Consider the following 16,986-nt stretch of genomic DNA (forward strand, 5'->3'; position numbering starts at 1 on the left):
CCGTGCCCCCTCGGGCACGGACACAGAGATCCCCGTGCCCCCACGGGCACAGACACAGAGATCCCCGTGCCCCCATGGGCACAGACACAGAGATCCTCGTGCCCCCACAGGCACAGACACAGAGATCCCCGTGCCCCCACGGGCACTGACACAGAGATCCCCGTGCCCCCACGGGCACAGACACAGGGAGTCCCGTGCCCCCACGGGCACAGACACTGAGATCCCCGTGCCCCCATGGGCACTGACACAGGGAGTCCCGTGCCCCCACGGGCACAGACACAGGAAGTCCCGTGCCCCCACGGGCACTGACACAGGGAGTCCCGTGCCCCCACCGGCACAGACACAGAGATCCCCGTGCCCCCACGGGCACAGACACAGAGATCCCCATGCCCCCACGGGCACAGACACTGAGATCCCCGTGCCCCCACAGGCACAGACACAGAGATCCCCGTGCCCCCACAGGCACAGACACAGGGGGTCATGTGCCCCGCCCTAGCCGGGCGCTCCTGGCGGGCCCCGAGACGGGGCCCCCTGGCGGCCTTGGCCAAAGGGAGCAGTCTCACGCCCTCGTTCCCCGCGCTCTGGCTGGGAGGGAGCCGCAGGAACTGGGACCTTCCCCCCCAGCAGTGCCCTGAAGCTGCCTCCCCTCCTCGCAGCCGCGGGAGGGGTCGGGTGGCCCCGCCCGCCGTCCTGTGGCCGGGCAGCCTCTGGCTCCTCAGTGGCCGGCGCGGCTGCCGCTCAGGCCCCTCGCTGCCCGCCGCGGGGATGGTGGGACGGGCGCGGGGGAAGCGGTTAGAGCCGTGGCGGCTTCGACCCTAACGGAGCCCGGAGCTGCGAGACAAGAGACGGGACCGGCCTCCTGCTCCGCAGCCAGCCGGAGCCCTGCCAGGTTTGCCGCGACTTCTTTCCCCCCTTCCTCCCTCAGGGGCCGGGACCCCGGGGCTGCCTCCTCCTGCGGGCGGGACCGCCCCCCATCAGCCTGGCCGCTCAGCAGCAGAGCTCCCGCAGCCTGTGCCCTCAGCTCCCAGCGGGGCCTGTGGGGGGAGCGGGGTGGCCCCCGCCGTGGAGCCCCGTCCGGCCTCAGGCAGTGGCAAAGGGGACATCGTATGACATTAAATTGTGATGTCATAGAGTCAGGATCAGGACATCATAACGTGGCAAAGGTCATGATGTCATTGCCTTGTGATAATGAGGTCATCCACTGGGCTAACATACTGATGCACCAGAGCAGCTTTGTGTGTCTATACAAGACCTGCCTAAAGTGGAAAAGTGACAACATGGAGACCTGCATGGTGATAGGGTAGCTTCCTGCACACCTGTCACTCACTAAAGCTTCTCTGTGCCCTATGCCCTCTCCCAAGAAGAACCCCCCACACTTAACACTAAAGAAATGTATGTATGTATTGACACCATCAACTTGCAAATCCCATTAGTGAGTGCAAAGCTTGTTCCTACTGTAATAAGGACTTTTACCTTATACCAGCTTAAAGTGTAAGTTAGTGAAAATAGTCTTGTTTTTAGCATTTACTTATTTGACAGTGCTTTGTATACAATGGGTTATGGCTGTAGAATCAATTAGGTCCTGATCCTGCAATGAGCTCTTTGTGAGCAGACCTCTGCACTCTCACAGTTCTCCATTGCAGCCAGTGGAGCTCTTTAGCAGTTCACATATGTAGTGCTTATTGCAGGATTGGGGCATAGTTGATTTCTCCTCTCGTGAAACTACCCATATAAAAATCTACAAGGGAACAGAAAAACCCTTTATAAATCAATTTTTGAAAGGATTTTTTAAAATTCAGGACATCTCTCTATCGTAACTTGGAATTATATTAAAGGAGTCAATAAAAAAAAAAACCACCACCAAAGTTAACAGTGTTCCTTCATAGCTCAGTACAGTGGTCGGTGACAAACTCAAAAATGTCTTTCTTGGAGAACTCCCATACAGGGGCCATCTCTCCAGTCATCCTCTCTATGCAACACCATTTTTACAGCTACAGCACTGAAAATCCTGCAAATTTGGGGTCCCTGAGATTAGGCATGTATGGTCCACATATCACCAAACATTAATATCTCAAAGTGATTATATCTTTTGGAGCTGGGAGAAAATCCTCTACAAACTGTTTTGAAAACTGCACAATCCTGGTAAAACACAAAGACCTATCCAACCATCTTTCTCCAGCCACCCACCCTGAGGCTTATACGAATTGTTAAACTAAAACAGTGTTGTATTAAAAAGACAATGAAAAACATCATAACATTGGTGATATAAAAATCAAAACATAGTTTTCCTTTCATTATTTAAACAATCTCCATTCTTTCTGGCTCCTTGAAATGTGTGGAGAAAAAAAAAACTTATCAAAACCTTTTTTTAAAAAGGGTTTAAATCATCCCAGACTTGTCAAATTTGTCTCAAGTAATGTCTGATGCTATAATTATAATTTACACTTTTTATGGGGGTTTGTTAGTTTACAAAAGATCTTAGATTAAAAAAAAAAAGTAGGAGACAGTGAGGAGGGAAAGAACAGGAAACTTATGTAGGTTATAGTGCTGAATCAGAACACTTGGTTAAAGCCAAGAGATGAACTCATTTTTTCCCCCTCCCTTGAGGACTCAAACAAGAAACAGGAAGTCATTGATTCAAAGTAAGATCATTCACTCCACAATTGTAAGTTTATTTTGTGCCAATAAACATGTCCAGAACCCTTTATGCCTTTTGGATAATAGGAAATAATTTATTTTCACTCTTTACATCAGTGATATTTAGACAGTAACTGGATATTAATTAGCTTGTACACTGAGAAGTTCCACTTAGCTTACACACTGGTCATTAACATATACCCATATACTGAACTGTTGTGTTTGTGCAACACCCAAATAGCCTTAACTCTACCTTGCAGTGGTACACGTACAGAGAAGCAAAAACTCCATGACAACCGTAACTATATACATTTTCATCTTCCCAGTAACCACAAGCACTGTTAAGCAACATTGTCTGAGCTGACTCCATCCTTTGTGGCCATACTTGGTCAAAAGGGGGGGAAAATAACAAACAAACCCCACCGCTATAAAAATTCCTAACTGGACAAATAGACCTAAGAAAGTCTTCAGTCCCCATATTGTCCCCCCAGATTTGTGCACGGATGGAACTCTCCTTGTTTGGATCTGCTTCTTCCCACACAAAGTTTGCAGATTAATTGTCTCTGTGGCACCATCTTCTTGCTTCTGCATAAGGGGTGAGAGTGGAGACTTGGGGAGCTAATGACAGTTATGGGCAGGCTGGGAAGGAATGAACATTGTGCATTTTGCAGCTCTGCAGAGAATCCTGTGAAGAGCTAATACAGCATGAGGTTCAGTCCCTAGTAGCATGCCTCCTGAAGCTATGCTCCCCAGCATCAGAAAGGATAATGGGGGTTAGAGACAGTGCCTTCCAAAGATTCATCAGGTAGGGTGAAGAATGAAGAAATTAGAAACCTGGAAGGTTTACAGTCTAAGACCCTAGTTCTGCAAACACTTATGTATATGCTTAGCTCTACTCATGTTGGTAGTCAGATTGAAGTCGATAGAACTGTTTGTGTGCTTAAAGTTAAGAAAATGCATAAATGTTTATAGGATTGAAGTCTAAGGCTCTGATTTAGTAAAGCATTCATATTAAAGTTAAGCACATGCTTAAGTCCCATTGACTTCAGTGGGGAATTAGGTATATGTGTAAGTGTTTTTCTGGGCAGGGATGGACTTTAGTACACGCCTAACCGCTTTCTTATTTTGGGGCCTAAAAGAGACACTTGAAGGATTGGGTATGGGGATGTAACATGAAAGCAAATGAATATGGTGAAGAATTGACACAGCCTTTGACAATCACATCTGGTTATTGGCTGTTTTTGTTTCTTCCTTTCTTCTAATTTTTTAAGTAAGGTACAGGTCAGGGAAGGAATACGGAAGTTAGTAAGTGCGAAGGAGTGAGTAAGAGCAAGCTAGTGGGAAAAGGAAGAGGCACAATCAGTTTGTTACCTGCCTATCCACGATCAGCAAATGGTTTTGTAGGCATCACAGCAGAGATGAATCTTAAATAGGGATTGAAAGTAGAGGGCAGTGGTAGTACAGATTTTATGAAATAGGAAAAAGTATGAAGGTATGTGAGTATTAGCCAAAGTTGCCAATGTGAACGAGTTCAAAAAAGATCCATAATTAACACACAGAACATTTAATTTCAACATCTACTTGAATTAACTGCCCAAAAACTTTGTTACCACAGAGTTATCGTTGCCCAGGGGTGCCATATGTTGTTCTTTCCAGCATCTGAAGAGTGGCTAAACTTTATCCTCTGAAAGCCAAGCAAAGACAAGTTAAGGTAACACAAATTTAAACCTCTGAAAACCAGAAGTTTAAGTTTAGCCACACTCCACATGCTGGAAGGGCATGTCTCAGCACTAGGCAACCTTGACTCTGCATTAATTATGGTTTTGGACAGTTAATTTCACTCACCCCCAATGTCCCACAGCTCAGCTCTCCCCCTCCACTGCTTCTGACTCATTCGCATAGATTACTGCAGTCACAGAAGGCACTGACATATGCACGTTAGTCCCTTCAATCCCTCTGCATCGTCTCCTTGTCCCCCATCTCTCTACCTCTCCAACACAGATGAGTCCTCCCTCTTTCAGTGTTGCCAAGTCTCACAAATTTATCGGAAATGATGCAATTTTGGCCTCTTCTGGAGCCAGTCTCACAGTGATAGGAGACGCTCCAGCATTCATGCAATTTTCAGATTATACAAGGGAAAACGCCCTTAAATTGGCTGCCTTGCCTACTTTTCTGCCTCCTGGAGAACACCTAATGACAGCTGCTTCAGGAGGCAGGCAGAACTCTCTCTCTCTCCCCCCTTCTCCTCAAGGGCAGGTTTTGGATAGGGAAAGAAAGACATGGAGAAGGCAATACATTTTCACAAGGGAGATGGGGAAAGGGGGTAGCAGAAAGAACCCCTTATCTTAGGGCTCCTTCCCTCCACCTCTCTTGTTAAAAACAGGTTAAGTTCTTCTCTGCTCGTCCCTCTTCCTTTCTAATGCTGCAATCCCAGGCCTATGACAGGAGAAAGGAGAACCTTCTTAGACCCTCCCTCCCACCAGGCATGGGAATGGGTGAAGAACCACTACACCTCCATGAGGAGGAAAGGTGCTCTGGGAGCACAGAGCAGATGTGAGACTGCAGGCAATGGGAGTGCAGAGTTGTATGAGTAGGGGGGTGGACTGGGTTGGATGTGAGAGCTGGGAGGGCACAAAATTAACTGATTTGGGGTTGAGGGTACAGAGTCAGCGTGGGGGCTGGGGCACAAAATTGATTGATGTAGGGGTGCAGTGGCCAAAACTTACTTCTTATTGTAGACTGGCAACACTAATTGTCAGACACATTGGGGGAGTTCAAAAGTCAGAAGACAGCTCAGAAACATTTAATCTTAAAAAAACACATAATATTTTGGGATGTGTGTGGCTCATTGTGATGGAGGTGCTCTACTCACCATTGAGCAGCACCCCCTTCAGGAAAATTAGTTTAGCATCCCTTTCCAACAGTCACACGGCCCATCATCCCACTCACTCACTCCTTCCCTCTCTTCCACCATTTTCCGCTCTCCTCCTCTCAAGTAATCGCAGTGCAGCTACTTCACAACTCAGCCCTCCTGCCAGGTCACACCATGGTTTCCCCTTTGTGTGTGTGTGTGTGGCGGGGGGGAGACATCTCTGGACAAGTATCATTCAGCAATCCTCACGCCTGCTGCTCTGACCCTGTCACTCCTGCAGTGAGGGGCAGTGAACCAGCAGACTGCCTGAGTCACAATATCACTTGGCAGTGGTTGGTAGGGGAACCCAAGCCCACCCTCTACTCCAAGTTCCAGTCCAGGGCCCTTTACCAAGCAGCCAAGGTCTGCCGTTTCCCTCACATTACTGCTCTCAGCCCTGGACTAATTCCTATCTTGCCTTCACTCTTCCTACTCAAATTCTTCTCTCTCCTAGGGTCTACTAGCACAGGTGCCAACTGTGTGATTTGCCGGGGGGAGCTCCACCCCGTGCCCTGCCCCCACTCCACCCCTTCCCCCAAGGCCCCACCCCCACTCCGCTTCTTCCCACCCCTGCTCCTCCCCACCTCTTCCCCAAGGGACAATTCGTGCCTCCCCAATGGGGGAGTGGGGGGCACGATCTAAAGAGGAGGTCATGTATGTATCCTCCACCCCACACCCAACATGGGGCCACCATGCTCTCCCCATCCCATGTTACTTGTGGGGGGGGCACTCTGTCATCCCTCTGGGCCTGACCCCCCAACCCCCGGCACATTCTGCCGCTCTCCCTGGCAGGAGGGAGCCCAGGTCACTGCTCTGCAGCTACCTGAAAGAGCCTGGCTGGGGAGGTGGTTTCCGCTCCCCACCTGGCTCGGCTGCTGGGGACTGCAGCAGAGTGAGCCGGAAACATGCCAGGGGGCTCTGGCTTGCTTACCCCCGATCCTGAGCACCCAAACGGGAAGCGAAGCCACCTCCCCAGCCAGGCTGTCTCAGGCAGCGGCCAGTCTTCCATGCTGCACAGCAGCATCTCAGCAGCCAGAAAAGGCTGGTTCTGCCCCTTCTGCTTCTGGCCCCGCCGCTTCTTCTTCTCCCCAGCATCTGGGGCACTTGCCCCCATGTCCCCGCAATGCATCACCCAGCCTTGCCCTCTCCCCACTCCCCAGCGCCTCCTGCACACCACTGAACAGCTGATCTCCTAGTGCCTCCCACCTGCTGCAGAGGGGGAGGAGCAGATCTGCTGGTGGTGGGAAGCAAGGGGAGGAGGGGCCCACCAGTGGGTGCTGAGCACCCACCATGTTTTTTTTTCCCCATGAGTGCTCCAGCCCCAGCTTCAGCACCTGTCTACTAGATCTCAGGAATTCCTATCCTTCCTTACCTCAAGGCAGGGAGTTCCCTACATCCCGTCTGCATTTCCCCAACACCCGTCCCCCGTTTTGTCAACTAGTTACATGCAGTGTTCCCAATTTAGCGATCGTTTGGAAATTTGAATTGAAATTGAAACATTAATACACCACTTTAAAAGCATATAAAGTGTATGATAAAATACATATATCTGAAAAAGCATAATAGATTTGAAAAGCGTGAACATAGACTAGCTTCCTTATGCAGCTGTTTATGATGTCAGTGCATTCATTTTGGTGATGTTGGCCAACCTAATAATTTCAAATTATGATTTGTAATCAAAGTCTAAATGAACTCTCCCTGACACCTAGTGATGAGCTGGGGGTTGGGGTGGGAAAGGCTTCAGGACCAGATTGAATTTACATTCACACCTAATCTACCTAGGTATCCAGCAAACAGAGCTGTGTTGCCAAGTGATAGATTTTGGCTGGGGTTGGGTTACAAATCACTTGAATGGGGGTGGGGGGAGGTAACAAAATATTGTTTTTCTTATTGTAGGAGTAAAGGGCAGTAGAACTGTACTTAGCCTGTGCTGATTGAGGGCATCAAGAGAGAGGGTGGGGACAGGTGTTTTGCTTGATGGTCTGCCTGAGTCACAAGTACTATTTGACCTGCCCCTCTCCACTGTTTAAAGACATAACAGATTAGGCTCCATAGATAGTCTTTTGTTTTGTTAAGTGACCATTACAGCTGAAATCACTGATAATCAGGTCTAAGTGCTTAGACCTGCTGTGGGACAGTGTTTAGAGATGGCCCAGTCTGTACTAGAGTGAGGTTCCCCCACTGAGAGCTCATCTGAAATCACCGAGAGCTGGGTGGAATCTCAAGAGACCAACTCGCAGAGGTCACAGTGGCAGCAGAAGGTGATGGCACAGGGCTATAGGTAGCAGAGCAATGGAGCGAATGGTGGCACAACAAACAGTAGCCAGAGTGAACAGTGAGCAGCTGGAGGAACGAGCAAGGTGCCTTCTTGCCCCCCACCTGGGAGGTGAACTCATGTGAAAGCACCTCTGAGTCTCCACTGACCAAGGACAACACCAGTGAGTATTAATGAGGCTGTTAAGAATGCTGGAGACACAACACAGTTCATGCGAACAAACATGGCTGTGGCATCATACTTTCTATTTAAGCAAGAGATACTATAAACTGGAGGCCAACGTTAAGTGCATTGTAGCTTGTTCATCCTTAGGTTGAACACTGGTTCCGAACAAGACCAGCAAATGCTCACTATCTTTCTGCAAGAAGCTCAGCTGACTGGCTAGAAGCATGTGGTGCAACAGTGAAAGATTCAACAGTTGAAAAAGTGAATAACTCTCTCACCGCATTCAAAAAATTTGCATACAGGGCTGATGAATGCATTGATGCAAATGGGCATCAAGTATTGTCATTGTGTACGTTATCTTGATGTCAGTGGTAGGCCAGTAGATGCATTTCTAGATGTTCACGTTATAGAAGACACATCGGCTGCATCTGTGACAACCCACATCTTAGAAGAGTTAAATGCTTGTCAGTTGGACCCCAAACAGATGGCTGCTTGTGTATTTGATGGAGCTGCAAACTTTTCTGGAAGACATGAGGAAAAAAAAAAAAGGAGTACTTGTGGCACCTTAGAGACTAACCAATTTATTTGAGCATAAGCTTTCGTGAGCTACAGCTCACTTCATCGGATGCATACTATGGAAAGTGTAGAAGATCTTTTTATACACACAAAGCATGGAAAAAATACCTCCCCCCAACCCCACTCTCCTGCTGGTAATAGCTTATCTAAAGTGATCACTCTCCTTACAATGTGTGTGATAATCAAGGTGGGCCATTTCCAGCACAAATCCAGGGTTTAACAAGAACATCTTGGGGGAGGTAGGAAAAAACAAGGGGAAATAGGTTACCTTGCATAATGACTTAGCCACTCCCAGTCTCTATTCAAGCCTAAGTTAATTGTATCCAATTTGCAAATGAATTCCAATTCAACAGTCTCTCGCTGGAGTCTGGTTTTGAAGTTTTTTTTGTTGTAATATCGCAACTTTCATGTCTGTAATCGCGTGACCAGAGAGATTGAAGCGTTCTCCGACTGGTTTATGAATGTTATAATTCTTGACATCTGATTTGTGTCCATTTATTCTTTTACGTAGAGACTGTCCAGTTTGACCAATGTACATGGCAGAGGTGCATTGCTGGCACATGATGGCATATATCACATTGGTGGATGTGCAGGTGAATGAGCCTCTGATAGTGTGGCTGATGTTATTAGGCCCTGTGATGGTGTCCCCTGAATAGATATGTGGGCACAGTTGGCAACGGGCTTTGTTGCAAGGATAGGTTCCTGGGTTAGTGGTTCTGTTGTGTGGTATGTGGTTGCTGGTGAGTATTTGCTTCAGGTTGGGGGGCTGTCTGTAGGCAAGGACTGGCCTGTCTCCCAAGATTTGTGAGAGTGTTGGGTCATCCTTCAGGATAGGTTGTAGATCCTTAATAATGCGTTGGAGGGGTTTTAGTTGGGGGCTGAAGGTGACGGCTAGTGGCGTTCTGTTATTTTCTTTGTTAGGCCTGTCCTGTAGTAGGTGACTTCTGGGAACTCTTCTGGCTCTATCAATCTGTTTCTTCACTTCCGCAGGTGGGTATTGTAGTTGTAAGAATGCTTGATAGAGATCTTGTAGGTGTTTGTCTCTGTCTGAGGGGTTGGAGCAAACGCAGTTGTATCGCAGAGCTTGGCTATAGACAATGGATCGTGTGGTGTGGTCAGGATGAAAGCAGGAGGCATGTAGGTAGGATAGCGGTCAGTAGGTTTCCGGTATAGGGTGGTGTTTATGTGACCATCGTTTATTAGCACTGTAGTGTCCAGGAAGTGGATCTCCTGTGTGGACTGGACCAGGCTGAGGTTGATGGTGGGATGGAAATTGTTGAAACCATGGTGGAATTCCTCAAGGGCTTCTTTTCCATGGGTCCAGATGATGAAGATGTCATCAATATAGCACAAGTAGAGTAGGGGCGTTAGGGGAACGAGAGCGGAGGAAGCGTTGTTCTAAGTCAGCCATAAAAATGTTGGCATAGTGTGGGGCCATGCGGGTACCCATAGCAGTGCTGCTGATTTGAAGGTATACATTGTCCCCAAATGTAAAATAATTATGAGTAAGGACAAAGTCACAAAGTTCAGCCACCAGGTTAGCCGTGACATTATCGGGGATAGTGTTCTTGACGGCTTGTAGTCCATCTTTGTGTGGAATGTTGGTGTAGAGGGCTTCTACATCCATCGTGGCCAGGATGGTGTTATCAGGAAGATCACCGATGGATTGTAGTTTCCTCAGGAAGTCAGTGGTGTCTCGAAGGTAGCTGGGAGTGCTGGTAGTGTAGGGCCTGAGGAGGGAGTCTACATAGCCAGACAATCCTGCTGTCAGGGTGCCAATGCCAATCCACAGAGACCTCCCTACCAACACTACAAAAAGAAGGATTCTAGGTGGACTCCTCCTGAAGGTCGAGACAGCAGACTGGACTTCTACATAGAGTGCTTCCGCCGACGTGCACGGGCTGAAATTGTGGAAAAGCAGCATCACTTGCCCCACAACCTCAGCCGTGCAGAACACAATGCCATCCACAGCCTCAGAAACAACTCTGACATCATAATCAAAAAGGCTGACAAAGGAGGTGCTGTTATCATAAATAGGTCGGAATATGAACAAGAGGCTGCTCGGCAGCTCTCCAACACCACTTTCTACAAGCCATTACCCTCTGATCCCACTGAGAGTTACCAAAAGAAACTACAGCATTTGCTCAAGAAACTCTCTGAAAAAGCACAAGATCAAATCCGCACAGACACACCCCTGGAAAACCGACCTGGGATAGTCTATCTACTACCCAAGATCCATAAACCTGAAAATCCTGGGCGCCCCATCATCTCAGGCATTGGCACCCTGACAGCAGGATTGTCTGGCTATGTAGGCTCCCCCCTCAGGCCCTACGCTACCAGCACTCCCAGCTACCTGCGAGACACCACTGACTTCCTGAGGAAACTACAATCCATCGGTGATCTTCCTGATAACACCATCCTAGCCACTATGGATGTAGAAGCCCTCTACACCAACATTCCACACAAAGATGGACTACAAGCCGTCAAGAACACTATCCCCGATAATGTCACGGCTAACCTGGTGGCTGAACTTTGTGACTTTGTCCTTACCCATAATTATTTTACATTTGGGGACAATGTATACCTTCAAATCAGCGGCACTGCTATGGGTACCCGCATGGCCCCACACTATGCCAACGTTTTTATGGCTGACTTAGAACAACGCTTCCTCCGCTCTCGTTCCCCTAACGCCCCTACTCTACTTGTGCTATATTGATGACATCTTCATCATCTGGACCCATGGAAAAGAAGCCCTTGAGGAATTCCACCATGATTTCAACAATTTCCATCCCACCATCAACCTCAGCCTGGTTCAGTCCACACAGGAGATCCACTTCCTGGACACTACAGTGCTAATAAACGATGGTCACATAAACACCACCCTATACCGGAAACCTACTGACCGCTATTCCTACCTACATGCCTCCAGCTTTCACCCTGACCACACCACATGATCCATTGTCTATAGCCAAGCTCTGCGATACAACTGCATTTGCTCCAACCCCTCAGACAGAGACAAACACCTACAAGATCTCTATCAAGCATTCTTACAACTACAATACCCACCTGCGGAAGTGAAGAAACAGATTGATAGAGCCAGAAGAGTTCCCAGAAGTCACCTACTACAGGACAGGCCTAACAAAGAAAATAACAGAACGCCACTAGCCGTCACCTTCAGCCCCCAACTAAAACCCCTCCAACGCATTATTAAGGATCTACAACCTATCCGCAAGGATGACCCAACACTCTCACAAATCTTGGGAGACAGGCCAGTCCTTGCCTACAGACAGCCCCCCAACCTGAAGCAAATACTCACCAGCAACCACATACCACACAACAGAACCACTAACCCAGGAACCTATCCTTGCAACAAAGCCCGTTGCCAACTGTGCCCACATATCTATTCAGGGGACACCATCATAGGGCCTAATAACATCAGCCACACTATCAGAGGCTCATTCACCTGCACATCCACCAATGTGATATATGCCATCATGTGCCAGCAATGCACCTCTGCCATGTACATTGGTCAAACTGGACAGTGTCTACGTAAAAGAATAAATGGACACAAATCAGATGTCAAGAATTATAACATTCATAAACCAGTCGGAGAACACTTCAATCTCTCTGGTCACGCGATTACAGACATGAAAGTTGCGATATTACAACAAAAAAAACTTCAAAACCAGACTCCAGCGAGAGACTGTTGAATTGGAATTCATTTGCAAATTGGATACAATTAACTTAGGTTACCTTGCATAATGACTTAGCCACTCCCAGTCTCTATTCAAGCCTATTTCCTCTTGTTTTTTCCTACCCCCCACCCCTCAGACGTTCTTGTTAAACCCTGGATTTGTGCTGGAAATGGCCCACCTTGATTATCACACACATTGTAAGGAGAGTGATCACTTTAGATAAGCTATTACCAGCAGGACAGTGGGGTGGGGGGAGGTATTTTTTCATGCTTTGTGTGTATAAAAAGATCTTCTACACTTTCCACAGTATGCATCCGATGAAATGAGCTGTAGCTCACGAAAGCTTATGCTCAAATAAATTGGTTAGTCTCTAAGGTGCCACAAGTACTCCCTTTCTTTTTTTGCAAATACAGACTAACACGGCTGTTACTCTGAAACCTGGAAGACATGATGGAGTACAAGCTTTGCTCAGAGAAAAGCGTGACCCTAATCTCTCCAATGCACACTGCAGAGGCCATCTACTTCAAAGTAGCGCCATTATGAGCTTCAGATTCTTTAAAAGACATTTAAAAGCTATAAATTTAATGTCTTTATATTAGTTTTTCAGCAAGAGTCCAAAAAGACTGAATATCTTGGAAAATGTAGAAGATACACTGGGTCTGAAGTTCAAATTAGGCCAACCTGGGAAAACCCTCTGGCTTTCTCAAGAGTGATCCTTTCCTGTTGTCTTAAAATTTCTCCAGCCGTTATTACTGGCTTTGGAAAGTATCTACCAAGATGGGATGGATCTAAGTAGTGAGGCTGGTGGATTACTTTTGCTACTACGTTCAGAGAAGACTACTGCCATTCTCTCACTTGTAAGTCTACTGTTGAAACACTTGGGTCATTAAACAATGCCATTCAGGCATCTGCTACAACAGTAGTAGATCTTTGATCCAAATGTAGCTTCTATTGCTGGATAATCAGTGATCTATCCCTTGAAAAAGTACTGGAAGAAGCAAAGACTTCAGTCCAGAAGTTGACTAACAAGGAAGCAATATAAATGCCTTCAAGTGAAGAGGACAAGAAGTATTTGTTAAGACAACTGAAAGTACACAGACTTGATTCTTTAATAATCTACGACAGCGACATCTAGATTCTAATCAACCTCTATGTAGCTTTTACAGATCCCTGTCCCATAAAACACAGACAGTTGAGTGGAGTAAGGCACTACCAGCAATGGGACTGCCATGTGCTCAGGACAGAACAGAGAATTTGAACACAGAGTGGAATATCATACGACGAACGAATGAAGATTTCACTTCAACTTCTTTTTTATCATCACTAGTGGCTCGACCTGATCTTTATGCTTTGTTTCCTGGGATGAAAGAAGTAGGAATTCATCTCTTGCTACTCCCAGTCACAACAGCTACAGTTGAGCGTTCTTTTTCATCACTGAATAGAATTTTGTGTTCTGAAAGAAGTCACCTTCTGCTGGATCATGTGAATGAACTAATGAAGGAATGGAAGTACTGGACCTATGAGAAGCCACCAAAGATGAACGCATTGCATTCAAGAAGTTCATTAACAGAGTTGTTCAAAATTATAACAAGAAACCAAGAAGGATGTAGATGTAGTGCTTCATAGAAGGCTCGAGTAGACAACTTTAATTTTTGTGATGATTTTAAAACATGAGTTAAATCTAATAAAATGATCATGAAACATTTTTCAGTTTTTACTATCGTGCCATACAACCCACCTTCACCCTCACGGTCTCACCCCTCATCGGCCCTGACCCCCCCGGTAAATTTGAACACCCCCTCCCCCCATTTCAATTCCTGGGGAACACACTGCCTCAAGGAGGGTGACTGCTATTCTTCACCCTGCAATTTTTATCTGTTGCTAGTCTGTTGGCTTTAAATAAGCCTCACCTGTTCCCTCACAGGTGAGCTTGCTTCCAAACAGCAGCCTCCTCAGAGCCTAAATCCTGTTTGCTGCTTAGTTGGTTGATTGGGCCTGTGTGGCCTAATTCAACCCTCTCAGGGCCAGTATGGGAAGCCCTCCCCCCCCATCACACTCATGATTTTTGAACTTTTGGCGTTGTCAGTACTGCAGAGGGGCAGGCATCAGTAGGTTTCCCACTAACTGAGGAGGTGGGGAGGGAATGCAGGAACAGTGGAGGTACTGAAGGGGTCGGGGCAAGGTGAGTACTTTAGAAGGGAGGACAGAAAGGGTGGCTATGAATAGTGCAGGTTTTTTGGGGGCAGAACTGAAGCCCCTCCTATGTCCCCCTTACTGTATAACTGATCCCACCCCTTTTCCTCCTCCCAGCCTCCTGCACTACTCTGACCTTTGTTTTCCTAAGGAACAGCAGCATGAGAGGGAAGGGTGAGTGTGGAGCCCCTTCCCCACTGCTGCAGGAAGCCTGGGGAAGGAGTGGAGTTCTGGTTCTTTCCATTGTTCAGTGAACAGTGGAGGGAAGGGAACCCCTGGATCCCACTCCCTCAGCCTGATGGAGTAGCCGTGGGGAGGAAGTGTTGCGAGATGGTGTATTTGTAGGGGCAGGGCTAGAGCATCACTTTAGTCAGTGTCAGTCTTAGACTAGGGCTCTCTGTTTGGGATGTTTGTGTTTTAAAAAAACAAACAAACCACCCACCAGTAACATTTTAATGTTAATTAAAAAAAAAAAAGCTGTATCTCAGAAGCCCCTTGCTCAACTGATTTCAAATTTGGACCACTGGGCCTGCCTCAGCTCTCATGAGGCACAGCACTTTCCAAGAAATTCCCAGTAAACATTTGGATTTTAGAGGACTTTAACAGCTGTTTTTTTAAACCAGTAAGCTAGCTTCCACTTTAACTATTTTGCTGCTACTATCCCCCATAAGGAGTTTTCCTTCCTAACAGAGGCTTAGTTCTCTGCAGATTTCTTCTATGCATGAGAATAGTGTATAGTAGCTAAAGGTTAAGACAGTTGTTTCCCCATTTATCAACGGAAAATGTTTTGCAGCTCTGTAATAACTTAGAAAATAAATACAAGTAAACATTAGTATGAAACATCCCTTTATTCTAAGTGCCTGTGTAGGCCATCATACTTTCCCCTGCTTTTATAAAACAGCCATGTACAAAAGTTTCAGGTGTCCCCTGAGATCAAGGTTAGTATGTATACAAAAAATAGGCCCAGACATATTAAAGGCAATCTGATTTTTTTTTCTCCCCAGCATAAGTATGGCAGATTTTTCAGAGTCAGAAGGAGCTGGAAATTGGAAAGAAAGATGTGTAACTCTGGAGTCACAGCTGATGAAATTTCGTCTCCAGGCAAGCAAGATCAGAGAGCTTTTAGCAGAGAAGGTAGGTCTCATTATATTAAAACAAACAATTTATAGAGACAGCTTTATTTGATAATAGGGGATAAGACTAGTCTTGCTTCAGACTACCTCACTTTGCTCTTTCTAGGACAAACTGCTTTTTTTTAAAAAAAACAAATCTAAAGAATTATTACTGTTGAAGATGTAAGAATTTTGCATGTCTAATTTCTCACCAGAAATGTTCATTTTACAGTAGCAATTTAGAAAAGATTCTGCTGTAGAGGAAAAAATATGTACCAGCATTGTAATAAGTAACACTTCTTTCTAAGTATTTAGGGTCTGCTCCAAAGCTCACTGAAGATAGTGGAAAAGTTTCTGCACTTATCTCACTGCACCAATGCAGCGTTTTAAGTGTCCACTGCCAGTGAGTATAAGCACAACCTTGGGACTTACTAATTCATGCAGAGACAGGGATCCAGAAACAACAGGAGATGGTGGGGGCTTTTTTTTAATTAAGAAAATTATAAAGGGGTATAAAATTAAAAGGAAGCCTCCTCCTTCAGAGGAAAGTAAAAATAGAACAATTCCTTCCCTCCATTGTAACCAGTATTTTTATCCTAGGTTTGCCTGCTGTTTTATTTATAAGTAGGGTGTCAAGGTTCCTTCCGCACTCTGAACTCTAGGGTACAGATGTGGGGACCTGCATGTAAGACCCCCCAAGCTTATTCTTACCAACTTAGGTTAAAACTTTCCCAAGGTACAAACTTTGCCTTGTCCTTGAACCCTATGCTGCCACCACCAAGCGTTTTAAACAAAGAACAGGGAAAGAGCCCCCTTGGAGATGTCTTCCCCCAAGCCCTACACCCCCTTTCCTGGGGAAGGATTGATAAGAATCCTCACTAATTTGTACAGGTGAACATAGACCCAAACCCTTGGATCTTAAGAGCAATGAAAAATCAAATCAGGTTCTTAAAAGAAGAATTTTAATTAAAGAAAAGGTAAAAGAATCACCTCTGTAAAATCAGGATGGTAAATACCTTACAGGGTAATCAGATTCAAAAACATAGAGAATCCCTCTGGGCAAAACCTTAATATACATTCCATCCAGCACAGCTTATTTTACCAGTCATTAAACAAAAGGAAATCTAACGCATTTCTAGCTAGATTACTTACTAACTTAACAGAAGTTGAGTACTTGTGGCACCTTAGAGACTAACCAATTTATTTGAGCATAAGCTTTCGTGAGCTACAGCTCACTTCATCGGATGCATACTGTGGAAAGTGTAGAAGATCTTTTTATACACACAGAGCATGAAAAAATACCTCCCCCCACCCCACGCTCCTGCTGGTAATAGCTTATCTAAAGTGATCACTCTCCTTACAATGTGCATGATAATCAAGTTGGGCCATTTCCAGCACAAATCCAGGGTTTAACAAGAACGT

General features: G+C 46.2%; 1 protein-coding gene and 1 long non-coding RNA gene across 6 annotated transcripts in view; one reads left to right on the top strand and one right to left on the bottom strand.

Annotated features, from left to right (window-relative positions):
- Nucleotides 1-523: 523 nt before the first annotated feature.
- Nucleotides 524-16,986, top strand: part of PLEKHH2 (pleckstrin homology, MyTH4 and FERM domain containing H2) — a 121,593-nt gene continuing 105,130 nt past the window's right edge. For 2 of the 5 annotated variants that reach the window (XM_037895828.2, XM_037895830.2), the window contains exons 1-2: nucleotides 559-889; nucleotides 15,457-15,586. In XM_037895828.2, the coding sequence (XP_037751756.1) occupies nucleotides 15,464-15,586 (123 nt within the window). In that variant the 5' untranslated portion in view covers nucleotides 559-889; nucleotides 15,457-15,463. Of the gene's footprint in view, nucleotides 890-4,258; nucleotides 4,349-15,456; nucleotides 15,587-16,986 lie in introns of those variants that run through there. The other 3 variants (XM_037895832.2, XM_037895829.2, XM_037895833.2) reach the window with 3 other exon arrangements.
- LOC119565848 lies at nucleotides 2,652-4,637 on the bottom strand. The gene is made up of 2 exons (XR_005224899.1): nucleotides 4,483-4,637; nucleotides 2,652-4,321 (listed from the first exon to the last, which is right to left on the bottom strand). It is a non-coding gene; the product is annotated as an uncharacterized LOC119565848 (long non-coding RNA).

The sequence above is a fragment of the Chelonia mydas genome, chromosome 3 (assembly GCF_015237465.2).
Source record: "Chelonia mydas isolate rCheMyd1 chromosome 3, rCheMyd1.pri.v2, whole genome shotgun sequence".
NCBI lineage: Eukaryota > Metazoa > Chordata > Testudines > Cheloniidae > Chelonia > Chelonia mydas.